At 35.9% G+C, this 27,810-nt stretch overlaps 1 protein-coding gene, 1 non-coding gene and 2 pseudogenes across 8 annotated transcripts in view; 2 read left to right on the top strand and 2 right to left on the bottom strand.

The window, feature by feature from the left end:
* Positions 1-3,572: 3,572 nt before the first annotated feature.
* Positions 3,573-3,691, top strand: LOC118604705 (annotated as a pseudogene).
* A 7,048-nt stretch (positions 3,692-10,739) lies between these two features.
* The window catches only part of RHOT1 (ras homolog family member T1), a 52,379-nt gene continuing 35,308 nt past the window's right edge, over positions 10,740-27,810 (bottom strand). For 2 of the 7 annotated variants that reach the window (XM_036222231.1, XM_016152510.2), the window contains 6 exons: positions 26,851-26,970; positions 25,414-25,616; positions 24,277-24,372; positions 22,504-22,626; positions 13,269-13,412; positions 10,802-11,836 (listed from right to left, as the gene is read on the bottom strand). In XM_036222231.1, coding sequence (XP_036078124.1) covers positions 11,719-11,836; positions 13,269-13,412; positions 22,504-22,626; positions 24,277-24,372; positions 25,414-25,616; positions 26,851-26,970 — 804 coding nt within the window. In that variant the 3' untranslated portion in view covers positions 10,802-11,718. Of the gene's footprint in view, positions 11,837-13,268; positions 13,413-22,503; positions 22,627-24,276; positions 24,373-25,413; positions 25,617-26,850; positions 26,971-27,810 lie in introns of all 7 variants that reach the window. The other 5 variants (XM_036222230.1, XM_016152515.2, XM_016152519.2 and 2 more) reach the window with 5 other exon arrangements.
* LOC118604544 lies at positions 14,526-14,643 on the bottom strand (annotated as a pseudogene).
* Positions 26,423-26,496, top strand: TRNAV-GAC. The gene has a single exon. It is a non-coding gene; the product is annotated as a tRNA-Val (tRNA).

Here is a 27,810-nt window from a genome sequence, read left to right as displayed (position 1 = left end):
GTATTGCATTTTTTTCCCTCTTTGATCCCCCCCCACCCACCACTTCCACCCATGACCTATGGATGTTGCCATTTCCCCTTAAGAACTGGATCTCTGAAGGCGGGGCATCCCCTCCCACACACTCATGGCGTGCACCTGGGGTATCGTCCATGGCCCCACCTGGGGCACGAACTCAGGACCTTCTGTGTGTAAAGCAGACATGCTAACCACTACACTATGGGGCCACCCCTGTATTGCATATTTGAAAGTTGCTAAAAGAGTAGAACTTAAAAGTCCTCATCATAAGAAAAAATTGTAATGATGTATGGTGACAGTTGTTAACTAGACTTATTGTAAAAATTGTAACGATGTATGGTGACAGTTGTTAACTAGACTTATTGTGGTGATCGCTTCATGATATATACAAATATTGAAATATTATGTCATGTACCTGAAACTAACATAATGTTATATGTCAATTATATCTCAATAAAAAAAGACAGACAAGGCCTTACTTTCACAAAGTTTACTTGCAAGAAGGGGGAAGGCACTCAAAAATGCAAGAATATCCATGAGGAAAAAAAAGGACACAGGTGGTGAGATGCTAAGAATTCAGGGTGATGTTTTTATGAGCTTTTTTAGATTAGATGGTCTGGAAATGTTCCTCTCTGGGGAGGTGACATTTAAACTGAGGTGTGAATGACAAGAATGAAGAAGCTTTGCAAAAATTGGAGGGGAGAGCATTCCACGCAGAGAATACCGGTGCAAAGGCTTTGAAGCAGGCACACAATAGGTCTAGAAATGGTAGGGTCAGGCAAGCAGGCAAGGAGCAACTCAGGTAGGTTTTATAAGGCAGAGCAAGGAGTCTGGGTTTCACCTGTGACGAGAAGACCTAAAAGAATTTATGCACATTTGTGGCCAGATGGCTGCTGCAAACAGGATGGATTTTAGAAGGGAAAGAATGGAAGGAGGAAATCAACAGTTAGGGAGTTAACTTGTATTTAGTCCGGGTGGGAAGTCATGGTGGCTTGGACTTTAGGCAGTAGTAGGGGAGATGAAGATAAGTAGACAGATACCAGTTCTGGAAGTAGAGTCAAAAGGACTTCTTGACAGACTGCATGTGGTAAGGAGCAAAGGATAACTTCCAGATTTTTGCCTTGAGCAACTATGTAGATGTTGATATACTCTGCTAAAATGGGAAAACTGAGAAAGAGGCAGTTAGTGCTGGATACCAAGGGTTCTGTTTAAGATGCCTCAGATATCCAAGAGAAACAGCAGGCATGAAACTGGGAACAGGAGTGTAAGTTTCTGGAATGAGATCAGGGCTGGTCATACCGATTCGGTAGTCACTGGCAGATTGAATTTAAAGTCAGGGGGCTGCTAGTAGAAATAAGCTACACCATATGCCAAGATCTTGGTTTCTAAACACTACTCTCCAATAAAATGAAGCAGAGTTCCTTGGAGATATGGCTGATGTCAGTCAGGACTAGGACAGAGAAAGTACAGGATGATGTCTGGGAAGTATACATTTGCCTGAAACAACTTATGGGGCCAGAAAGTAAAGAGGACTTGGAAAACATGGGCACATAAGCTATGCTGAAAGTGCTCCCAGAGGCTAAGTTGGGATAACAACAGACGAGCAACAAAATAATGATAGTAATGAATTATGACCCACAGAATAAATATCCATGTTGATATACATAATTAAATGGAAGAAAAGGCATCGTTCTCCCATATAGTATAATTCTAGTAATATAAATAAAAAATTTGGCAAGTATCACAGCAACAACCATTCTGGGCAAGATCAGTAATAGTCAAAATCACAATAAGATACCACTTCACACTCACTAGAATGATTACAATAAAAAGAGACAGATAATAATAAGTGTTGGCAAGGATGTGAAGACACTAGAACCCTCACACACTGATGGTGAGAATGAAAAATGGTGCAGCTACTTTGGAAAGCAGTTTGGCACTTTCTCAAAATATTAAAAGACTTACCAAAGGGCACAGCAATTCTACTCCTAGGAATATACTCAAGAGAAATGAAAACACATGTTTACACAAACACTTGTATGCAAATTTTCATAGGTGCATTATTCATACTAGTCAAAAAAGTAGAAGCAGGAGAGGAAAAATGGCAAAGATAATAGAGGTTTTGTTCATTCCTCTTGCGACCAAACCAAAGTTGTGACAGAAACGTAGAGCAAACAGCAAGCAAAGTCGCCTAGGGTATATATGAACAATAGCACTACAGAGGAGGGAAAAAAAATGGCATGGATGATAGAGCCTCTGTTCATCCCTCTGGCGACCAAATCAAAGTTATGATGGAAACAAGAAGCAAGAAGCAAGGAAAAATTGCCTGGGATCTAATGAACAAGCCATACAACTAGGGAGAAAGCTAAGAAATCGCCCTGCAATGGTAGAAGGTAGGACAGGGTAAGGACGTGAGCATGCCGGGGGGGGGGGGGGGGGGGGAGGGGAGGGGGGGCTCGAGTGGCTGAGTGAGAGGCGGCTGCAGCAGCAGCAGCAGACGCCTCTTAAAGGGGCCGCATCAGCGAGCGGATTTTCGTGGTGATGGACCCGCTCCCTCCGAGCACCAGTGCTAATTCGGCTGCATGCAGTGGGTACCAGGGGCTTACAGGGAGACATTGTGAGAATGAGGGCGGAGATGAGACTCGCTCCGTACAGAAGTGACGGCGGTATCCATTGTTCCCTGTTGAGCCCTCCCACTGCCAGTGTGCGGACACAGTGCCACCATAGCCTTGACATCATCAAACTGGATAACAGAGGTCGCTCTACCCAGGAGATTCCCTGAAACCTCGCCTCCCCCAACTCACGGCCTTACCCAAGCCACATCCAGGTACATCCTCAGTGAGTCAGGTGCTCCTTGTTGAGCAGTGTCTAAACTCACACAGGAGGCAGCTAGTTTTGGTTTCTAGTGTGGCCTTTTGAGGCAACTATAAGCATAGCATCTGTGGATTGCTTGCTGAATCTTAACAGGTAGCCCCGGAGCGGTAAAGGCTTGGTTTAAATTTGGCCTGCAGCTAAACCCCTCTTAGGACTGTGCCATTGGACTTCTACTTCACAAATCCACACTAATAAGACCGGGAGACTTAGACACAGAAAGGCAGCAAAAATGGGAAGACAAAGAAGCAGAAACCATATGAGAGAACAGAACAGAGATCCAGATATAATGGAGTCAACACTGGTTATAAAGATGCTCAATGAACTTTTGGGAACTGTAGATAAATTCAGTGAGAACTTCAATAAAGAGATAAAAAACATAAAAATGGAAATGGAAATTATAAAAAGGAACCAGTCTGAAATGAAGAACACATTATCTGAGATGAGAACTATATTAAATGGAATAAAGGAATAAACAAAGCAAATAAAGAAGGGGATCAAATGCCCTATTTGGAGAATGGGAAAGCTAAGGACATGCAATCAGAATGGCAAGAGATGAGATGCCAAGACTATAAAAATAATTTAAGGGACATATGGGACACTATTAAGCGTCCAAATATCCATCTGATAGGCGTAACTGAAGAAAATCAAGATGTTTAACAGCTGTTTGAAGAAATAATGATGGCGTCTACGGCAATGCCACCACGAACGTGCCCAATCTTGTCTGATCTCTGAAGCTAAGCAGGGTTGGGCCTGGTTAGTACTCAGATGGGAGACCACCTAGGAAGACCAGGTGCTGTAGACGTTAAAAAAAAAAAAAAAAAGAAAAAGAAAGAAAAAAAAATCCAGAATGATGGAAAACTTCCCTAACGTGGTGCTGGAAATGGACATAAAACTCCAGGAAGCTTAGAGAATCCCAAAAACCAGGGATCCAAAGAGACCTGCACAAAGACACATAATAATTAAAATGCCAAAGTTTAAATACAGAGAAAGAATATTAAAAGCGGTAAGAGAAAAGCAGATAGTTACCTACAAGGGGAGACCCACAAAACTGGTAGCTGATTTCTCAAAAGAAACTATGCAGGACAGAAGGGTTTTGTAAAAAAAAATATTCAACATGATGAAAACCCAGGATCTACAACCAAGAATACTTTATCTAGCAAAGCTATTGAGAGGTGAAGGACAAAGAGCTTCCCAGACAAAAAATAAGCTATAGAAATTTATCAACACCAAGCCAGTATTACAGAAAATGTAATTACAGGAAATGGTAACAACTACATTCCTATCAATAAGTACCTCAAATGGAAAAGAATAAGTGCTCCAACTAAAAAATAGTGTGGATGAATGGATAGGAAAACATGATTCCTACAAGTTGTCTACAAGAGACTCACTTCAGACTAAAAGACACACACACACATAGACTAAAAGGAAGGGGATGGAAAAATATATTGCTTTGATGGACCTAGAGAGTATTACATTGAATGAAATGTCAGAGAGAAAAAGACAAATATCACATGATTTCACGTACATATGGACTCTAAAGAACAAAATAAACAACAATAACAATAATAAAAATAGAAGTAAACTCATGGATACAGAGAATATTTTGAGGGCTACTAGATGGGAGGCAGATTGGGAGGACAGTGAAAAAGGACAAAGGGATTAAGAGGTACAAATGGAAAGTCACAAAATAGACATGGAGGTTTAAAGTGTAGCATAAGGAAAATAGTTAACAATGTTGTAATAAATATATAAGGAGGAAGAGGGGTATTAAAATAGTAGGGTAATCACTTTGTGAGTTATGTAGATCTCTAATCACTATGTGTACAACAAACATTCTATGCCAACTATAATTGAAAAAAATTCATTGAATTGTACAATGTAAATACATGCAACTAATTGTCTATTACATTTCAATAAAGCTGGAAAAAAGAAAAAGTATAAGCAATTCAACTGTCCATCAACTAATGAATAGATGTGGTATATCCATAAAATGGAATATTCATCTCCCCATCCCAAAAAAGAAATGAATGCTACACGCTATATGAATAAACTTTGAAAACTCTGTTATGTGAAAGAAACCAGTCACAAAAGACCGAACATTGTATGACTCCATTTATGTGTAATGCTCAGAATTGGCAAATCTTACTATTATTTTGCCACTTTTAAAATGTTTCAGATTATTTCAAAATAAAGGTTAAAAATATAAAATCAAAGTGCTCAATGAGATTATCTAGAGACATATTATACAGAGAGGATAAGGGAACTCAAGACAGAACCTTGGAGTATGCTAACACTTTTAGGTTGAGCAGGAGTTGAACCACCAGCAAGATAGGAAATTCAGCTATTTGTGCTGCCGGCCAAGACAATAGGGTTGAAGGACATTTTATTGGCCCCAATACTCAAGACAGCTTAATCAAAACATTTCTCAGATACATGGAGAAAAAACAAAGCTGGCTGTCATCCATGCCTCTCCTGCTTGCCCAGACGCAACGGTTCAGCTCTGCTCAAGTGGCAGAGGGGCAGGAGCCTGCCACCCAGTGGTGCTCACTGTGGGGATGCACATTTCCTTTTCTGGGGAAAGAGGAAGGTGAAATAACGTCCACTGGGATGGAGCTCTGTGACTGTGCACAACGATCCTAATCTTCATTTTAGAGAAAAAAAAAAAATCAAGTAATTTGCACGATGAATGTGGCAAAGTTAGGATTCAAACTTGAGTTTTAGCTCTTAAATCCATGCTTTTTCACTCCTCTACCCACGATCTAGTGAATTTCCAATACCGCTAAGGGATCGTTTAGATTCCAGGGCTGCTAGTCAGTGTTTCCACAAGGGTTAGAGTGACTGAGTAAAGTTGCTTCTCAAAAAAGGGTTGCATAAATCAAGAAAATTAAGTGAGACAAAAGCAGATAGATATATAACCCCTGGGTACTTTAGGTGGGAGTGCAACAGGCGGGGCTAAGATCAGGGACTCAGTTCACTGCCGGGAAGGTACAGCCAGGCAGGCCGGAGACTGGTCAGCTACGTCAGGTTGTTTCTCAGGGACAGGGGAAAGGACAATTTGCTGAGATCTGCTTACCACGTCACTTCATCGCTTCAAACCCTTTAATGGAATCTCTAGAGAGGGTAAAGAAGATGGTCTCTAGACAAAGCTCAGGGGGGGGGCAGGGGTGCCAAGCTGCGAACGGGGTGATGAAGGGGACAGGTGCTCTCTCAACACCAAGACTCAGCTCCTGGATACTGGCAGCCTGGCCTTGACCCTCTTGAGATCTAAAGGATGAGGAGCTGGGGTTTTAGACAGAGGGAGCATCTGCAAAGCTCCCAGCAGAGTGAGCAAGGTGCATTCTTAGGACTGAAAAGATATCTTTGACTACTGTCATCAATGGGAGGGCGCAGATGTGACTGCAAAGAAGGTCTGGGGCCAGGTCTGCAGGGTCCTGTTTACCACCTTTAGATCTGAATTTTATCATAAGAGGAAAGGGAAGACATTAAAGAGTTTGTTCTCTTTTAAATTATACTTACATATAATTCTTAAAAGAATTTAACTGTTAACTTAGCTATCCAAACAGACTGTAATCTCTTTGAGGGCAAAGACTTGTATGTTGAGTGACTTCAGCTTTCTCAATGTCTAGTGAAGTGGTTCTTAAACTTTAGCATGCATCAGAATCATAGGACCAGTATGTGTGTGGGGGAGTTGTCAACGCAGATTTTGCTGGGCCCCAAACTCAAAGGTTCTGATTCAGTAGGTCTGGGGTGAAAACTGTATTACAAGTTCCCAGGTATTGTGACCACACTGAGAATCTGGGGGGAAAATAAGAGGTTGAGAGGAAATTAGTAAAAAGAGTAAGTGGGTGTGTGAAGACGCACTCAGCCACTTCTGCTCTGAAGGTATACAGAAGTGGCTGGGATGGAGAAACTGGAATTATAGAAATCCCAGAGGCAGATTAGAGATGTAAAAATAAAAACAGTGTAGTTAGTGATAGAACTTTATTCTAGGAGTTTCCCCTTTATTAATGGCCCTGTCCCAAGGTATTTCTCCATTTATAAATAAAAGGTAAAACAGTATTTTCTTCAAAGTTAACAATTTAAGAAAAATTAAAGAAAAATCATAAAGGGTGCTTTTAAAATAGTTACATCCCTACTTCCCTCAATTACCTATACCTGAAATAAACCTAACCACCAAGTCTGCACTCCTCTAAATAGACATCATCAATTACCTGGTGACAGCTACCAGAAGTGAAGGCAAAATGCCTCTGAGGGATTGAAAGGCTTCCAGAAAATTTGCTTTGCCAACTTTAACCCTTCTTAGTAATAGAAATGTCAAAACTTTTTTTTTTCTTAGGCCTGGCTTTTTAAACTGAACATACTAAAGTATGTATAAAATTTACTACAGGTATAAAATCAAGTGAAAGGCTGGCTCCCGCAGTGGAAAGAATACTGAACTGGGAAGTCAGGACACCTGGGTTCCAATCCTTGCTCAGGCACAAACTAATAGTGTGGCTTTAGGTAAGTCACCTCTGCTTTTTGTGGTGTTATGCTACAAAAGTAGAGAGTTGGACAGATGATCTTCCTGGTCTATCTAAGTCCTGAAATTTTGACTTTCGAATCTAAAGAAATAAGAAAGCATGATCACACTGTTATGTGCACAGGGGGCAGATTCCCCAGATAACTAGAGTTCAAACTACACATCCTCGTAGGGCTCTTTCACTTTCCAGGGATGCCAATTATGCACAACCATACAAATGGAAAACAAATATGTATGATGTACCAAAAGAATAGCTCCAGGTGAGTGCTCAAAATGGAACTGATGCTCCCTTTAACTTCTGAGTGCTACCACTGCCCTCCAGATGAACCTCTCTGCTGATCCAGACCACCCCGTTCTGGTGAATAATACCATCGTTAAAAGGGAAACAAATCAAATGCATGTTACAGGTTCAAACTGTTTCTCTACAAATAATGCATGACTATAGTGGCTTTATAGTACTTCCTAGTGTATTATACCTTTTCAAATTCCAGAAGGAGGTAAAAAATTTTTAACCAATAGTAAATGCTGCTATATATTTACTACTACTATACTTACACAAAGGTTTGGTCAAATCTGGCCCACAGCCTGTTTTTGCACAGCCTGTGAACTAAGAATAGTTACTACATTTTTAAGTGCTTAAAAACAATCAAAATAATATTTTGTGACAAGTGAAAATTATACGAAACAAATTTCAGTGCCTGTAAATTTTATTGGAATGCAGTCACGCTCACTTGTTTACATATCATCTATGGCTCCTTTCTCATCATAGCAGAATCGAGCAGCTGCAAAAGCCTCAAATATTTACTATCTGGCCCTTTACAGAAAATGTTTGTTACGCCTAAGTTATACTACAGCATATATACCCATATCATCCTAATAATAAACACTTCCAAGGGTTACTTGATTATAAAAGACCCATATTTAAAATATGAACAGGCAAATACAGAAAAAAGAAAAAGAGTTCTTGTGGAATTTGGATTTTTGGATGTATGACGATATTATTGACAATGCCTCATGTGCATGCATCAACATACAGCTTTCAAATCCAGAAGGAATGACAATTTCTCAATTTCACTGATTCTCTGCTAAAGGCAATTAAAATCTACAGACCAAATGCTATCCTTGGAAATACAACTAGGAACCAGAATGGCACTATGAAATTAGAAAGTGTTTCCTAATGATGACAAAATCTTGCCTTCTAGTAAGGCGTCTCTATTTTCTGAACCCAAAATAACTGAGACAAATGGTCTGATTAAGTGTGAAAGGGCCACGGGAGGCAAGAGGATGTAGTTTTCTTAATTTGGGATATATAGAGAGATCTGAGATACTCACAGGTAAGACTTCTACAGAGCTAAGGGCCAAACAGGTTAACAGACATTTGCTCTCTTACTGATGAAGACTTTTGATAGAGTTGTAAGAAGACAAGATTACTTGCAAGCTTAGAGGTTTTTAACAAGTGGATTATTGGGACTGAGAATCTGCGAATTGAGGTGTTTGGAGTGGTCAGGCTACCTGTGTGGAGCATTCTCATATTGTAAACATCATATAAATTGAGCATTTCGACATGTGGTATTTCTCGACAAGTACCTAGCCCCCAACTTCCTAAAAACACAAGGACTATTAAAAATTAAAGGATGATGCCAAATACATGTGTTAATAAAAACTAGGTCACGTACTCATTTTTAAGATTTGTACATATATTTAAAAGACACTTTTATGTTGACTTTTACTAGTACAATTCAAACAAAAGGGACATTAATGCTAATACTAGTTCTATTTTGAGGGCCTGTTTAGGAAAGATTTATGGTCTACACAAAGTTTGAGCACTTACCTCTATTTTCCTCCCCCTGCTATTCATTATTCAGTTGCCTTCCCTCAGGTCGGGAAAGTTCTCATTTCATTCAGGACTGCCTCATCAGTACACTTCACCTTTGACGGGTGATACAGAGATACAACCACCCTTCTACCTCTTCTTTCATAGGCCATTTCAGAATGGTTACGTGCTACCCAAACTCCTAACATCAGAGCCCACTCCCATGTAGCATTTATAAACTCTGCCAATGTGGGATATTGCTACTTTTATAATCAAATGTGAAAGAAGAAGCTATCATGAATGGCAAGAAGCAACAGACCTTTGATATGCTAAGCAAGGCTAAGTTAGCTACATCATGCCACTGGACTATAAACCTTCAAGGGAATGTTTCTTCACATCCCTATCTCACTATTCATTAAAAGATGGTAGCAAGCAGCCTTAGAATTGTCCATTTAAAAGATAATGCAATTGGTGCAAAGTGAAATTTCCTTTCAATGTTCAAGTTCTATTTTCCTTAGTTATACTCTTACAGCTTGCATACTCTGAGCAAATGTAAAAGCCAGAAGAAGCCCATTACTGTACTTATTCATGTATGTTTTCGCATTAACTAGTCTTTAAAGTGGATGTGAAATGAAAAATATCTGCACAAGCCTATAGGTTAAAAAGAAACCAGTGAGCATTCTCTCTACAAACCTGCCCCACCCAGACTGACAGTAGAGGAAGGCTGCTAGGCTTGTCGAAATTGGATAAGAATACAGGGCAGCTACAGATTTGTTTTCTATGAATCAGGAACTTAAGTTCAAATGTAAAGTTTAAGAGAGAAAAATCTAAGTATATAAACACACCATGACTTTCCACCTCTTGACAAACTACCTTCTTTCCTCTGTTTCTCACAAAGACAACAATCTATAAGGAATAGTCATTTAAAATATTTTAGTCTGAACAGGGAAAAACTTGGAAGGAAAGAATTAACTCACTGAAAGCTGTATAACTGACAAATTTACTTGGTAAATGGAAAGTTCAGAAAATAATTAAAATGGGGAGTCACCAGATTGTTCCTTAATTTTCCTTTTTCTCAAATTTAGAATAAAAATGGGGGGAGGAGAGAAAGGGAAATAAGCAAGTAAATACGGCACACATTACTTTACAAGCTTACAGTTAGCAAGTTATGCTTCTACTAGCTGCTCAAGAAGTGTGATCATATGAGAAAACATTCCTCAGAATAGTAAACAGGGAAAAAAGTCCTGTTACAGGAAAAAATAAACATGTTAAGTCAGAGCAGAAATCATATTAGTTAGGTATATGGAGGGAAAAACAATTGGCCTTTTCTAAGAATAGATTTCCCTACAACTTAAAAATAGATTTCCCCTTATACATACAAATCTTGTCTTCTTTCCTAATTAGTATTCTTTTTGTATAAAAAATAATTTTCAAGGTAAGAAAGATAGAAACCACAGGATTTCACTCACATCTGTACAGAAATATTTACCTTGTAAGACAAAAAACTCAAGATCACAGTACACAGTGGTTATTTATTTAAATACTTGAAAAGGTCGATGATGAAAAAAATAGGTTTATCATGAGAGTTTATATTCATTAGATTTATTTTACCATTTAAAAAAGTGCTGCTTCTAGGTTATCCTAGCCAGATACAGAACACTTCATGATACATGCAGCTACTATAATATACTATAATAGACACAGCCATTATAGAATGATTTACACTTTGGGAGGAAATTCAATAATAGTAATGGTGACTGTTTATTTAAACTAAAAACATTGATAATATACAAATCTTTTTTCTCATTTGATTGAAAGGGCTATAAAATTCAACATACTGACAAAAGAAGCAACATAATTACATAAGTAATACCTCTAATTGCCTTTAGCTTACTCCTTCCTTAAAGGACAGCCTCACACTCAGCTATACAATTTCTAGACTGCATGATGGCTTCAAGGGTGGCTTACCATAAGTGACTGGAAGTTGTTTTGGTAAGCTGACATTGACTCCTCTGTTTTTAAAAAAGGAGAGAAATGGCAAACTGTGCCTCATGTCCCTAACAAACCCCAAGATCATTCTGAGTAAATGTGAAATAAATAAGTGATCCATGAGCAAATACAATCTCTGAGCTGACTTAAACCTAAGAGAGTGAGCCAACTGAGCACTAGCAATACCATGTAGAAACATCTAGAAACATCATTTCTAGAACTCAGTTTAGGAGACCATATCTTGCCTGAATATGTACATTATTTACAAAATATTCCCTTTTGGCCTCTGGAATTTAGCCATTTTAGTTTGGCTGTTAAGCTGTTTCTTTCCATATGTTAGTCAATACTGCAGTTATAACTATCATTAAAATACTCTTATGCATGAATTACAAATATTAATAAAGTAACTCTGCATGTATAAATATGTCAATATTCCTAGCAGAATTTAAAGCATTCAGAATGTACATAAAAGTATTTGTTTTTGGTAGGGGCCAGTATTTTTTTTTAATCATCGCTGTTTCAATAATGCTTTGTACATAGCAAAGCCCAAAACTGCAAAAACAGTAGCACCAAAACTTGCTCGAAGCCAAAACGTGGAGCTCTTGAGGTCAGCTTGTGTCACGTGCCTGTAGTCAGAAAATATAATTAATGTTTGAAACATGATTAGTATGAAAATACCAGTTATAGTAACAGTCTACTTTTAGGGAAGTATTAGCACACTTGTCAGGCTAATTGCATACAGTAATGCTTACCAAAAAACATTTATCAATATAGCCATATATACATTGCTTAGATAATCATTATCTTATAATGTAGACATTAATAAAAATGAATGTCTTTACAATTAGCTACTATTTGGGAGCAAACATTTTAAAGTTTATACATTTTTTTCATATGAGAAATGGAGAACTTAGACAAATCAATCTACCACTTTTTAATACTACCATGGTCCTTCAAAATGACATGTAAGACTGAGATCTCATAATTTTGAGAGTTGATTTCATGGAACTTAATGTACAATCTCGAGTCTCCAGGAACTGAAAGCTAACTTGTAAGCAGTTAAGTGACAAGTGACAATACTTTTCTAAGAGCAATGCTTAAAGTCAACTTTGGAAACACTGAGCCCCACAAAAATTCACCAAAGAAATACCAAAGGGGGTTGGGAAGATATCAGTTTGTATTAATTTGGCTACTGCTGATTAATGAAAGGAAAAAAACAAACAAATCCTGGTATTAGTTAGACAGGCAGTGACGATACCAACCAAAGGATGTAATGTAACATGATGGACTGAAAGGTAAATGATGTTTAAAAAAAAAAAAAAAAAAAAGCCATGTTGTGCATGACAAGAACAGGGACAGCCTGTACCACAAACTGAGTTTGTGAGCATGCTCAGTTAATAACACTGCTTGGCACTCTCAAGAGTCTCAAGTATGACAGCTTACCAGAAAGAGGATAAAGCTCTAAAGCAAAGGCTAGAACATTTTATTCAAGTGTCACTGAAGTTTTAGTTAAGTGAATACAATTGAGATAATGTAGAAAACTTAAGAGAATTAAGACCTTAGAGAGACTGGCTAGTTTAGGTTATTTTACAACTAAGTTAAACGAACAGATTGAAGAGAAAGTCAGACATCATTAAAAGACCAAGACACCGACATATGCAAAAGAGTTAAGAGCCAAGAATATAAATTGTACAAAACTACTTTGCCTCAGTAACAGCTGGAGTGAACAATCAGATTAGTTATCACAAAATGCGATCTGTAAATCCCTAGAAACAAGTCTATACCATGAGCGCTCCATGCTTATCACCATGGCAAAACACACAGCACTCCAATTTCTTATCCTGCCCAGTTTCTATTAAAAAAAGATCACTCCTTATATAATTATTATTTTACAAAGCAAAGTGATAACACAGGTTCATTCCACCTTGCAAGTTAGTTCTTTCAACAGGCAATGTTTTATTTTTATATGTAAAGTTAGGAAAGAAAATACTTAGGTTTTAGTTTTTCCAGTTGGAAAAACTCCAACAAGGCCAACTCACTCGTTGTGGGAAATGTTACCTGGCTTCAAGAAAAAGTGGACCATGAGATGACTCCATGAAGATGGAATCTTCAACAGAACTGACGGCGTGCACTTGGTGAGTAATACTGCCTTGGTCGTCTGCTAACAGCATGGCACCCCACTCAGCTACCCGGGCTCTTAACCTTTTATACACATGCACACAGTTTGCAGTTCACAGCAGAGCTCACAAAAGAAGGGGACTGAAAATAACATCTCTCAATTAAACATCCCACACAGAAATTGAGTTGCCACCTATATGAAGCATCCCATGCTTTCTATATTTAAAAATAAATGTATTCTACAGCAAATTGCCAAACTTAAAAATCTATCTATATGTACTCTTTAAAACACTCAAATACTAGGCAAGGAAACCTAAGGCTGTTACATACATTTTCTATACATCTCTCAGAGGCTGGTGGTGGTCTATCCAAGGGTTTTAAGAGAAGCCCTTGAAATCAATATCCTAAGCGGTACCTACCAATATGTGGTGATGCTAAGTATTCATTCAAAATGAGGCTAACGACTATTTGTCATGAAGTTTACAGATGCTTCTAATTTCAGACTACCAAAAACTACAAAAAACACCTGTGAAAAATTGAGCCCAACATGTCAAACTTATAGACTGTTATGAACCTATGATGAGAGTTTCAAAGTTTACAACTCCAAGTCAATAGAGACGTATAAAATTTAAAGCGAGAACACAGGCTAAAAGTACATTAGAGCTTTTGCTTCAAACTTTCCTATCTCTGTGTTTTTTATGCATTTTCACTGATAGAGGATTTTTTGAAAAATTTTTTCACATTTGTTTTTTTAACTTAGGGAAAGAAAGGGGTTAGGATTAAAGCTAGCTGTAATCACATTAACATCAGTCAAAATAATTTCTCATAAATATTCAAGTATAGAATCTGTTGCACACAGCTCCCTTTATCGTATTTTAAGAAAGTATTATCATTCACTAAATAATATATTCTGACTGACTTTATTACTTAGTTTTCTCTTGAATTTCAAATAGTAATTGTTATTTTCCCCTAGCTATAGTATAGGCCTCAATAGGCAAAATAGCAGTTAATATTTATACATGACAAACAAAACAGATACATGGTCAAGATGTATCTAGTTAAAAACTCAAGGCAACTATTTTTTTAATTTTTTTTTTTAGGCAAGGCAACCCTTGGTTGACCTCACAGAGTGTACGGACCTTGTCAACTTACAATCCCTTATGTATGTTATTTGTTTGTTTGTTTATTTATTATTTATGCCTACAGCACCTGGTCTTCCTAGGTGGTCTCCCATCCAAGTACTTTCCAGGCTCGACCCTGCTTAGCTTCTGAGATCAGATGGGATCGGGCTTTTTCAGGGTGGCATGGTGTAGACTCAAGGCAACCATTAACTCATAATATATTTCAGTGATTCCATTAAATGTTATAGTAGTTTTTTGACACCTTTAGACATGAAAAACTACACTTCTAGACATGGAAGTAAATGCCTTTATCATGTGCATTTACAAGCTGCATTAACTAGGCTCCACTTATAAAAGAGAAAGCATTTGTAACTGATGGCACATTTGTCATTGCTTAGCTAACTGACAACACCTGAACAGAGAATAGTGCAATCTTAACTGTATTCCATAACTATTAAGAACCAAGTCATGTTTGTCATTTTAGGTCTCAAGTAGAAGCAGAGTAACAATTTCATAAAGCTGCTTCCCAGTTTTCTAAATTTAAGCAAAAATAATTCTTCCACAATTCGAAAGTATAATATCTTTCAAAATGACTCAAATATCATAGAATAAATTTGATATCTTACTGTACACTTTTTCTTCTTAAAGTTTTTATAGTATTAAAAAAGTAATATATGTTCATTATAAAATATGTACAAAATAAAAGTAGGAAGAAAAAAAATCACCTAGAGTCCTATCATCTAAGGTAAATAATTAAAATTTGGTATTTCCTTTTAGACTTTTTCTATGTATTTCTTACATAGCTGCAAACACAATGTGTATCATTTATATAATTTTATATCCTTTTAAAAATTTACTGTTATATAAGAACTTTTCCATAAATTATAGAAACATCATTTTAAATAACTGCATCATATTCCATTCTCCTATTGGTGGCTATCTGCATTTACTGGTGACTATAACTAAAATGATGATTATCTTTCCACATAAGATTTTTCTCTGTATTTAGGATACTTTCCTTAAGACAAACTTCCCCAAAAGGACTATTATAGGGTTAAAAATGTGTGTATGTGACTATGTGTGTATAAAGGTTCTTTTTAAAAATCTGTTGATATACTAGAATCACATTTTCCTACTCTATGTGGAATAAGATAATTTAGTTGAGTAGTATCTCTTTTTTAGAACATAATGACTAAAGGCTGGAATGTAATCTTAATTAATCATTTGAAGCTTGTCAGACCTTTCAAATTCTTACGTGGAAAATTCCTGTGTTTTGGATGCTGGCTTTCTGTCTTAGAAGTACTAAGGGCCCATTTGTCAATCAGATGACAGGTGCTCTTGAAACCGGTATGGGAGCGGACCAACATGTTCAGACTTGGATATTATTAAGACTGCTACTTAATAAGGCAGAGAGAAAGAAATGTTTCAAAATGCAAGCAAGAAAGGTTAAATTAAGAACTGTCTTTGTGAACAGTCACACCAGGCATATCAGTGACCAAAATTCCTATGTACTTTTGCACAGAATGCCTTAAAGAAGGCATACAAGATGCTTTTGATTAACTCTACAATATACGGCAAATATAAGAACATGACCTAAAATCTTATTGGTTCAACGTATTTAACCAATAATAAATAAAGGGAATATTATCAATAGCAATAACCAAATCCTAAACAGCTCAATGGCATTAAACCCATTCTAGCTATTACCAAATAGGATATTTTTAACATTGTTTTTTATAATGTGTTATATTACTTTATATCTGGAGTATGAAAACTATATTGCAGTGATCTAAAACTTTGCAAAAATTAGAATTGAAGAAAGAGAATAGAGAGATCCAGATTCAATTAACCTTGTCTTAGGTTGCAGGCTACTATGGAGAGGGAAAATAAGTAAAGTAGAATATACTCAAGGCGTACAAATGCACTAATGTAGAAGTTCTAATTTTATATTTCTATCCATATATGTATCTCAGGTATGGAGTTTTAAGTTAATACTCTGAAAAAGCATATATAACTATAATGCATGTAACCTAAAGTTACTACTAATGCATGTAACTAAAGCTCAAAGATGTCACATATAATTTTCTGCTATTTTGCAACTACACATCTCAAGTTGAAAACTATGAGGTCACCAAAACTACAGTTTTGTTTTTAAATAACTCGCTTTTTTTCTAAGAATTCTGAACCTCCCTGCTTTTACTGCTTCTGCCTGAAGTATTTTTTAATATTTATTTCCAATAAAAATGCCACTACTGCTAATAATAATCTTAAAATGACAATTTCCCTAATTGAATTAGTATGCATGAAATATTTTAACAATATATTTTTCAAAATAGGTTAAGAAATCAAAACATAGTACCCTATAAAGATGAATTATAACATAAAAATCTTAAGAAAGCTGTTAACTGAGCATGCCTAAATAATAACATACTCTAGAAAAGGACATAGGTGTGTATCAATGTCAAAAAATGCTTTACCAAGCATTAGAAGAATCAAAATTTAGATGATCATAGATACATGGGAAATACTCCATGGGGAACATAATATTTACATGTTAACTACTGATACTTAAAGATCAGAATAGGCAAACTCCACCTTGTCATGTCCTTTAATATACTAATGAAATGGCAAAAATATTTTAAATTATAAGCAGCAGCAGCGTAATGAGGCTGTATAACACAAGCTCTTCTATAATTTTAAACATATGACTATGTATATAATAAATTCAAAGAAAAGCTTTGTAAGGACCTTCATACAAGGGAATATAGAAGTTTTATATGAAACTAAAACAAAGGACAAACTTCCCTGGATACAATAGTTTACTATAACATAATATCCCTAGATCTCTTACGTTCCCAACAGAATCTCTATAACATTAAGATGTCTAGGAACCAATCCTCTCCATAAAGCAGTCCAATGAAAAGGCAGCTCATTTTGGTATGATGATAGTAAAATCCTTCCTTCCAAAAAAGGGGCTCTTATATTAAGTAATATGATTTTAAGTAATGTAAAAGAGGAAGTTAAGTGATTATTAAAGTAATATGAGCAAATTAAGTAATTCATTGACTAAATGGCTTAAATATATGCCACACACATCTAATTTAAAAAATACAGTAAAAAATAAAATGGGTACAATGACTGTCTATCATACCTTTGGGTTTCTGTAAATACTCAGTATGAACTATGCACTTGGTTGCTAAAGTAAAATTCTGCTACCAAACTTATGAAGAAACATGAACAAATAAGTTATATGGCTAATGCAAACAATAAAATAGGATAAAAGAAATTCTAAAACCAAAATAGGCATCAAAGAAAATCACATCAAAATAATGCATTATAAAATAAACGATTTTGATTGAATTACAGATTAGAAGGAGTGGATTATACACAGAAAACTAGTTGGAAAAGGGATCGAAAGGAGTTAAAAAAAAATGACTAAGTAGTCCAGACAAACAAATGAAAATGAACACCTAAAGGAAGGACAAATTAAAGTTTACAGCACACTATAGTATACTAACATCTTCATTCATGCAAAGTAGGAGTTTTCTGCAGTCAGAATAATAAATATTTAATAAACTAAAATCCTGGGTAGTTCAAACCAACAATGAAGCTCACTCCTACATGATCATTTTAATACTTTCAGATTAAATAGGTATTTAAAAATTAAACTATAATCAAAGGTATTTTTTCCCAGTAACATGATTTATACGATTTGAAATGAAAACATTACCAAAGATTAAAATCATCTGACCACGTTAATAATCCTCCAAATGTATTTAAATTTAAATAATTCCAGTTATTCATAAATTATTCTAAAGAAAAACAAACCTATTCAGATCTGAAGAGTGAGTCCATATTACCAAAGTTACATGTCAAATACAATTTAACATTTCTCTCACACATTGAAATCAATATACAGTCAATTAAATTGGAAAGAAAAAAAAATCTATTATGACTTTCTATTTAAAATATGTACTGCCAGTGAATAAGCTCCAAAAAAGGAACAATCTTTTCTGGTGAAAGACACACAGCGAGGGAAAAAAATGGACAATTTAGAAATAAATCTATTAAAACTGCTTAAGTATAAATTAATAGACTTAAATCCTCTCATGACCAGATTATAGCACTTCCTTTTATAGCATGGGACTAAGGTCACTGAAAATATACCAGTTTAAAGAAGAAAATTTTTTTGCAACATAATGTTTAGAAGCTTAAATGTAGGTCCATATCTTCTTCATCCTCATATTGTGCCCTAGCTCACCCCAGCAGGATCCTACCTAAAGCAGGTACTTAAATTAAATATTTAAATAAATAAATAAAGGGCTGGGGTGGGGGGGTGAGATACAGGGAGAACATGTATTATCTCTGGAAGTAATTTCTACTTCAGCGGCCACTGGAGGAATGCGCTAATTTGAGACTAACGTTTAGGAACCAATATTTGTCCATCAGTTTCTTGGCAGACATTTGATAAACTTTTTCCTTAATTAAAACAATTAAAACTGCTCTTTTACAGCTATAAATCAAACACTAAGCATGGCAGATTTCTAAAACCAAATACTTAATTCTTAGCATTGAGTGAGAATCCTTCCTACTGAATTACAGTGAAAAATTCTTAAATGGCTTATACTCAATCAGTCAATCCTCTTCTTGCTTATGTAACATTAAGATATAACTCGCATGACAAGTGGTGACTGACCACCAAAGGTTGCCAAAATCTGAGACCATTAGAGTAAGGTGATTCTATTTGCACCCCACAGCCCTGTGATTTTTTCAAATTTTTCATGAGAGAGGGGTAAAATGAGGGTGGGGATAAGAGACACTCTCATTCCTTAGGTGTACTTTTTTGTGCATGTGTGCCTGCATTTTTACAACTCTAATCCATATCTTAAGACTGAGGTTACAAACTCGTGGCCTCTATGCCTTGTTTGTTCTGAACAGCACTTTAAATTTTTAAAATTTAATTGTTATTATGTAAATATCAGAAAATTTCACATAAAAATCCTAATTTCTAGTCTCATAGAATCAGAAGACCTGGTAAGACTAGGCCTATATAACAACAAATGGCCAGAGTTGAATTGTGGCTGCCTCTTTTAGACAGGGCCTATCATAGTCCCTTCTCTTATTTCTTACACTTGGCCACCTTAATTTATTTACATTATCTATCCAGACCCTATAGCCACTTAAGTTTTAGGCCTCCATCCCCACCTACTTTATCTACATCCTTTTGTAAACTAGAAAAAACTTCAATACACGACTTTTAAATTTCTACTGTACTTTTATCAAATAAATTATTGAAATACAACCAGGGGTCAGGAAGGAGTTCTTTGAAGAGTACACTTCTTCATTCCTTCCATTCTTGACTACCAGATGTCAGTGGTATCTTGACATTACTATTAACTTACTTCTAGTTTATAAATAGATATGACAAAATGTACTGATTTCTCTTCGAGAATCACTGTATGGAGTAATATACTATTAGCAACCTCATCCAATAATACACATCCAACCTATTTCATTTGAAAGCTGACTAAACCGATCTAAGAATAAAATTGTCAAAAAGATGCGGATAATGAATCAATCTGCAATTCTGGACAATCAAGAGCTTCTAGAATAGATGGTTTGTGATCAGCACCTACTAGGCACTAAGGTGGGTTCACCAAGAATAAGACACCAAATAGATGTCACTTCCTATTTAAATAAAATTATTATGCTGGTAGATAAGAAGAATGTGGTAAAAAGGTATATACTGATTTCAAAGAAAGTCCTCCATAAAATCTCTCATAAATAAGATGAAATATGGGCTGGATAATAAAATATTTTTAATTGACAGAATAATCTTTCCCCAAGAATTCAGAATGTATGTCATTGGGAAAAAAATTCCGTAGTGGAGTGCTTTAGAGCTTTTTGCTGTAGCTCACTCTCTCCAATCTCTGGGTAGTCAACATTATTTTTTATCAATAACTTGAAAGATAAAGACATATCTACCAAATCTGCAAATAACACGATGCTGAGAGATATATATAATGGGACAAATGACAAAAATAATGTTTGAAATGACTGAGCTAGAACAAATGGATCAAAAAGAATATGACATTTAATAGAGATACATATGTATCTGCATTTAGATTCAAAGAGTCAACTGAAAATGGCAAATACACAACTAGAGAGGAAGGGACACTGCCTTAATAGCACTTCATATGAAAAAAAAATATGACTTCCATTAACCCCAAGATTAATATATACCAACAGTAGGCCGGGGCTGCTAAAAAGTTAATTCATGCAGTAGACAGGTGCTGTCCTAACTGCGGAACATGGCTTCCCACTGTTCGGGACTCGTCAGATCATACCTGGAGCACTGTTCTCCATTCTCGGTGGCACCTTTTAAGAAATACTCTGAAAACCTAAGGGGCTTTGAGATGAGGTCAACCAGGAATAATGAGGGCACTAAACCATCTAATTTAAGAAAAGGCTGAAAGAAATGGGGATGTTCTACCTGGAGAAGAGAAAATTAGGGGAGACATGATGGCCGTCTTCAAATGTCTGAAGGATTGCTATGTTGAAGAGGGAGTAGAATAGTCGTATGTTGTTCTAAAGGGCAGAACTAAAACTAAAGGAAAGAAAGTTATAGGGAAATCATTTTAGTTAAAAATAAATAAATAAAAAGCAAAAGCAAAAACCCTCTCCAATGAGGAACGCCATCAGCAGATAAACAGCACTCTCTCAGGAAGGCTTGCAGGAAGGCATTCAAATGGGAGGTTAGGCCAGATGAATTCTAGAATCTCTTCCGACTTTACCATTTCCAACATCAGAGCTCCTGAATGTTGTTTGGTTTGAACTAGCCTGCATTTTCTCAGACAGTTGTCATGAGAGAATCTGTTACTACTTTACAAGATGCCATTCAAAGGACAGAGGCAGAACATTACCACCAAATGAGTGTGGTGATCCCTTCAAAGCCGTCACCTGAGATGGCTGCATTCTTATTCCAGAGCTGCTAGTACTCAAACCCCCACCAAAACTCTTTTGGAATGCCAGGTTCTGACTCACATGAGATACAGTCTCACTATTTCAGAGCCACACCTACTACACATTGCTAGCTGATACAAATTTATCCTAGTCATCTGGTACAGCCCGAGCGTAGCCCTCAGTGAGAGCCCAATGGTAAACCAAATTACTGACCCATTTCTAACCAAAATCTATTTAGCTTATTCAAGTCCAATTCCCAATGACAATTGAATGATTTCAAAAATCTAATTCATCCAAACACACAGAAATTTGATGTTGGATACAAATTAATATTACATAGGCTCTTAAATGCTCACAAAATGTAAAATCAATTTGAACAAGGATAGTATGACCAGAATAAGAATATAACCTTCCAAGTTCATTGCTTTGAAGGAATGTATATATCCTACTTTTTTTCTTTATTTTTAAAAAGCATATTACTTTCTTGGCATACTTGATGTTTAGGGCTCAATTTAAAAGACCTCAAACTAGTACTACAGATCTTTTTTTCTTTTCCATATTCCTTTGAATTCTTAAAGTTGGTTATTATCCTCATTTCCAGAAACCATGTTCTTTCAAATAAACCTTCTAGGTATTTATAATAGAGAAAATTTTCAAACCCAAGATATTGTTCACATTAGCATGGTTTTAGTAAGTTATATTATTTGAATGTAAGCTAAATACAGTATAACACCTGGGATCAATGTTTCTTTCACTTACTACGAGCCTCCTAATCTAGTTCTATAACTCTCTGCCAAAATATTTCAATCTCCCTACCTATATTATCCTAAGATGAAAGATATTTAACTTCTTTAATGAAAAAAGAAAACAATCTAAAATCTTATAGTACCCTAGGTATATCTATTAATTTAAAGACATTATCAAAGATGAGTCCAAATCTAAATATTGTCACCACAGTGAGAATTTCAGTGGAAGTTAGTTGGGCATCAGTCAGCTTGTCGTCTTTATAGTGAGTATCCGTATAATACTTATCCACTTTTTCTTTTGTATTTTAACAGAATGCCTGGTACCCAGTAAATAAAGTTAAGAACCTGTTAAGAACTGCAGTGAAGATTTTGTTCTTTACAGATTGCAGCAAGTCTGAGTTGAGGAAGTTCTGACAGATGCAAAATGTACACCTGTTGCAGGTGCACATACAGCGTAACCGGGCATGGCTGCGAAAACACACAGAAGGACAGGAGTTGAGTTCTTACTTACAAATATGGCACAAGCCAGGGTGTGCCAACTTAAAAAAAAAAAAAAGATTTAGGCATAAGCAACACTAAGGAAAAGGATAGTGTGGGGCATGCTAAAGTTGTGCAGAATTCCACATACACCAAAAATATAATAAGCAGCCGCAGCTCCCTCCTCCCTCCCTATAGAGAATCTAAGGACAATTACCTAACACTTTTGCTTTTTTTGTAGGGGGGATGGAGTTATTATATAAGAGTTTTAGTGGAATAAATATGCACAGCAATAGATGGCACCCTCATCTAAATAAAAAGAAAAACTGAATAAGCCATAGCACCCACCAAAAGGACAAAGTTTGCTAACATTTAAATAATCATCCCCTCCTCCTCCTCCTCCCTTAGCATACACACATGCCTGAAAACCAGGAAGGAGAAGAGTGAGTGACAAATACACAAGAGTCAAAAGACGAGTATATTCAACCCTGAAGAGATATGAACAACATCGTCTTTAAATTATCAAGCACCCTGGCTCCCAAAGGAAATCAAAGTGCTTCATAAATTTCTACTTGAACAAAATATAGTGTTAATTTCATCTGCTACTAAAACACAGCAGCTAAGTATGATAGTATGAAACTCTGAGTAAGGATGTAAAAATCAACAATGGATCCAATTGTTATTAGATATGAAATTTAGAGAGGTTTTCTGACTCCTTTCTGGTTGAGTGGAATTTCACTAGTTGGTACAGCCACATGGGGCAACCCATTTCACCTCCACCCTAACAACCAAAGTAGGAGGTCTCAATGACTTCTCAGTGGTCAGAGCCACTCAGACATACAAAGCCATCACACCACCCCTGAAGAGGTACTGGCGCAGAATCCACTCAGAAGAGCGCCACCTGATGAGTCAATGCCATCACTTCCTGTAACACCTGAACATTTTTTAGAGGCTTCTCAGTCAAAGGACTGGCCCAATCTGACTTGGCTTAGCTTGTGAGATCTGATGAGACCACAGCGCACAGTGGCATGGTTGTGGAGGTTAGCAGCATCCCAACAACGCCTAATTCCCAACATGAAGAAAAACAAGAATTAATTTTTTTTGAAACTCTTGTAAGCTCAAGACATTTCTTTTTAAAACTTGATGATGAACATATCACTGCTACTGTCACTGCCAGCTGTCATACTGGAATCCATCTGTTATTTTATAAATTGAATCTGACTCTTCAACATACACAGGCTCCACCCACTAAAAAGGAGGGATGCAAAGTATGCTTAGCAACAGGGAGATGCTTCATGAGAAGGAGTTTGGAATTAACCATATAAACAAGTATCCAAGTATGTACATTTATCATATATGCGCGCGCGTACACACACACACACACACACACAAAAAAAAACTGCAGTAAAATGTTCTGAAGACGTGGATCTAAAAACGCAGTTGCAGTTATTTACAAGATTAAAACAGCACATTTACACCGTAAAAAAAGACACTATAACATACAGATAGGCAGTAAGCTTGACCAAGCAGTGCGTTTCTGGATAATTACCAAATATTAATTATGGGAAGAAAGGAGATTTGCTCATCTATAAGAAAAGGTCAACAAAATCCCACAGAAGCCATAAAGAAAAAGTAACTTACAAAGCAGTTTTTAGAAAGACCCAGATTTTTCTCAAATTCTCTATTCTATCAGTGTTGCCCATGTCTCGGGAGAGTCTGTCTCTGTAATGATCCTCTCTGTAGATAACATACACGAGGGTTTTAAAGCAAAAGTAAAACATAAATAAGGTTGTGTTTATCTCATAGTAATAGGAATGATTTGTCTTCAATACAAATAGAATTTCAATGGTTTACTGCATTTTAAAAAAAGTACCAGTTAATGGAATAGCAGTAAAGTTAACTTTGACTTGAAAAACCTGTAACAAATTAACACTTTTCTGAAAAACTTCAGTTTATAGCAATGTTTGATTATTACTCTATTTTATACTGTAGTTTCCATAAGAAAAATAATTTAGAGAATAACATAATCATAAATAAAATAAACTATAAAGTCCTGAGAAACGCACTGCCTGAAAAACTATCTTGTTACAAAACAGAATTTACACATAGTACTTGAGAATGCCATTAAGAACCATGCAATTTTAAGGCAGTTAGTAAATTATGAAGATGACCACAGTTATGTGCTTGTGCATATGCATGTATAGATATACAATAAATGTACATAAAACTTGTGGCTCGTAACACAATGTAAAACATTTATGTAGTAGGAATTCCAATTACAACTACTTTTTAGAGCACTTAAAAAAGATATCATATTCTGAATTAAAACATATCCATAATTTAAACATAAACTCATAAAATATTTTAGAATCTTTCACATACTCCAGGTCAATTAATCAAAGGAAAAATACCTAAATGAACTTTTTGTTCACATGGAAATACCTGATAATCATAAAGCAACATGTAATAAAAGTATTTCATTGCAGTAAGACTTTTTTTTTAAATGCTGGGTGGGGGGCTGAGTTTATTGTACTATCCTATTTAGATACAGTCTGCTCAAAAATATACAAATACTGTCAGAAGGACTATTTACATAATTTTGTTACAGCACCCAAACCAAACTTCCATTTACTCAAATTTGTACCTTCTCATTACAAAGTCTCTTTCTGTTGCTGAACAACTTCTATGTGACAAAGATTCCACCCTCATGGCTAATAATGGCGTGCAATGTTATTATGAACCATGCAGCGCGAAAATGATGGCAGAGCAAGTACTTACGGGTACATGGCCATTGTTGTCAATTTAACAAAGATATCTTTACTAGGTGCATCAGCAGTATTGCAAGTGAAGGCTTGTGGTGGAGGCATTTTGTGTTTCCTGCAGAAATCAGTTGGTGAAATACTATATTCTTGTTTAACTTCATGCAGGTCTGACTTTGCAGCTATAATTAAGCAAGGTATTCTGCTGTCCATAAAGTGTTGCTATGGAATAAAAAACAAAATCAAAATCTGATGACAAGTTTAAATGTGCACTAAAAATTATCTCTGAATGGGCAATGCATCAATAGTTTCAAAGAGTAAGGGAACTAAAAGGCAAAGACTGGCAGGGGTCCAGGTCAGTCTTAGAATACAACCTGGGCCCCTGTTCTAATGCTGGGAACAATATAAGCCTACAATGCGTCTTCAGATTCGTTACGATTTGAAAAAAAATTTTTAATTTAAAAGACAGAATATTTAAAAATAAAAAGAAATCAACCTAAATTTCTCTATCCTAAAGCACACTATTTTCATTTTTTTCATATTACCTCTAGTCCTTAAGTATATGCATTTATATGTGTTTATACAGATGCAGTCAGCTGGACGTAAACATTTAAAATACTGAATCTTCCATATTTTCGGCATTTGAAATCATTATTTTTAATGGCTGCTTAATAGTCCATTGGATTATTTTATCTTCATTTGGTAAGCCACCTCCTATTGTCAGACATTTAAATTATTTCCAGTTTTTTTGCTATTAAACACTGCTAGAATAAATTCCTTTGTATACACAGTTTTTACTCTTACTGAATCTTGCTGAAGATCTCAAAGTGACTGATAACTTTACAAATCTCTGGTTTTTCCCCTTGCTCTATTATTATTTTTGGTATAACTGGCAATATATAATCCATATGCATTCCTGACAGCCAAGAAGAACTTCCATTAGTATAGAGGTTCTTAACCAGGAATGCACATCAGAGTCACACGTAGAAAAAAAAAAATGTTTTTAAAAACACAGATGTCTAGGGGGTGGCTCCATAGTGTAGCGGTTAGCACATTTGCTTGACACGCAGAAGGCCCTGGGTTTGAGCCCCAGGTGGAGCCACGAACCATACCCCAGGGGCACCAGGACCCAGGTGCACATTGCAAGCATGTGGGAGGAGATGCCCCACCTTCAGAGATCCAGTCCTTAAGAGGAAAGGCAACATCCAATAAGTCAGGGGTGGAAGATGGGGGGTGGGAGGGTGGGGGGAGATTAAAGAAGGGGAAAAAAACAAAACAAAACAGATGTCTGGGACTTTACCACCTCCAAATGAAACCAAAGCCTTTAGGGACAGGACACAGCTGTATGTATTTTTAAAAAGCTCTACAAATGATTGTCTTGCCTTTCCCTGGTTAGAAAACACCACATTACAATGCCATTAAACTCCATATAAAACTTAGTTACAGACCAACAAACCTTAAAAATCCTGGCACAGTATTCAAAGGATTTGGGGTTACTGACATCATAGACCAGGCACACAACATCACAAATGATCTCAGCCTCAGTTAGAAATTCCGATTCTGAGATATCATGCAACTTGTAAAAAGAAAAAGATAATGAGACAGTAAGTATCATATATTGAAATGTGAGTCATGATGTTTTATTACTTGCTTAAATTAACTTCTTAATTAAAAAATACTAGTTAACCATAAATTTTCATACCATTCTTAGAAGTGTGAAATGTGGATAAATAAGTAATTTCTGACTGTGGATTAAAAATGGTGATTAAGGTTCTACAAAAGCTAATGTTTAGTGAGTGATTAAAGTGTGCTAGACAGACCTTTACTTGCATTCTTTAAATTCTATAGATAAAAAGACAGGCTAAAGAGATTAACTGTCTAAGATAATACATCTAACAAGTCATTAGACCAAAATATGAACTCAGATATGATTCTAAGTCTATTTTCTTTCTACCACAGGTACCTTTTCTCTCTACCAATCAAAAACACAAAGCAAAGAACTCTTTACACTAAGGTCATTGCATTCTACTTTACTGCCTACACTTTTCCAATGTTTACTACAAAAGTTCTAAAGAAATATCTCATCTATGATATGATAATGATCCAACAAGAGTAAAATTCAGTACTGAGTTATATAAGATAATGCATCTTTGTTGAGAAGAAAAGGGAAGTGTACAGTCAGAAGTGACTCAATATACTACAAATAAAACACTATTACAGTATGAATATTAAGACATGAAAGATACCAATTTACAAATAATGGTGTAAGAATAAAAACAGGAAAACTAACAGTCGAAATATTTACTGAGTACACAATGAGTAGTAGAACTATACTTATAGGAAAAGAAGATAAACAAGGTTTAATAAAAAACTGACAAAGAACTTTTATCATAAAGAGTAAAATATGTATAAAATT

The sequence above is a fragment of the Rousettus aegyptiacus genome, unplaced genomic scaffold (genome assembly GCF_014176215.1).
Source record: "Rousettus aegyptiacus isolate mRouAeg1 unplaced genomic scaffold, mRouAeg1.p scaffold_m13_p_6, whole genome shotgun sequence".
Taxonomy (NCBI): Eukaryota; Metazoa; Chordata; class Mammalia; order Chiroptera; family Pteropodidae; genus Rousettus; species Rousettus aegyptiacus.
This window is presented reverse-complemented; position numbering and strand designations above follow the sequence as displayed.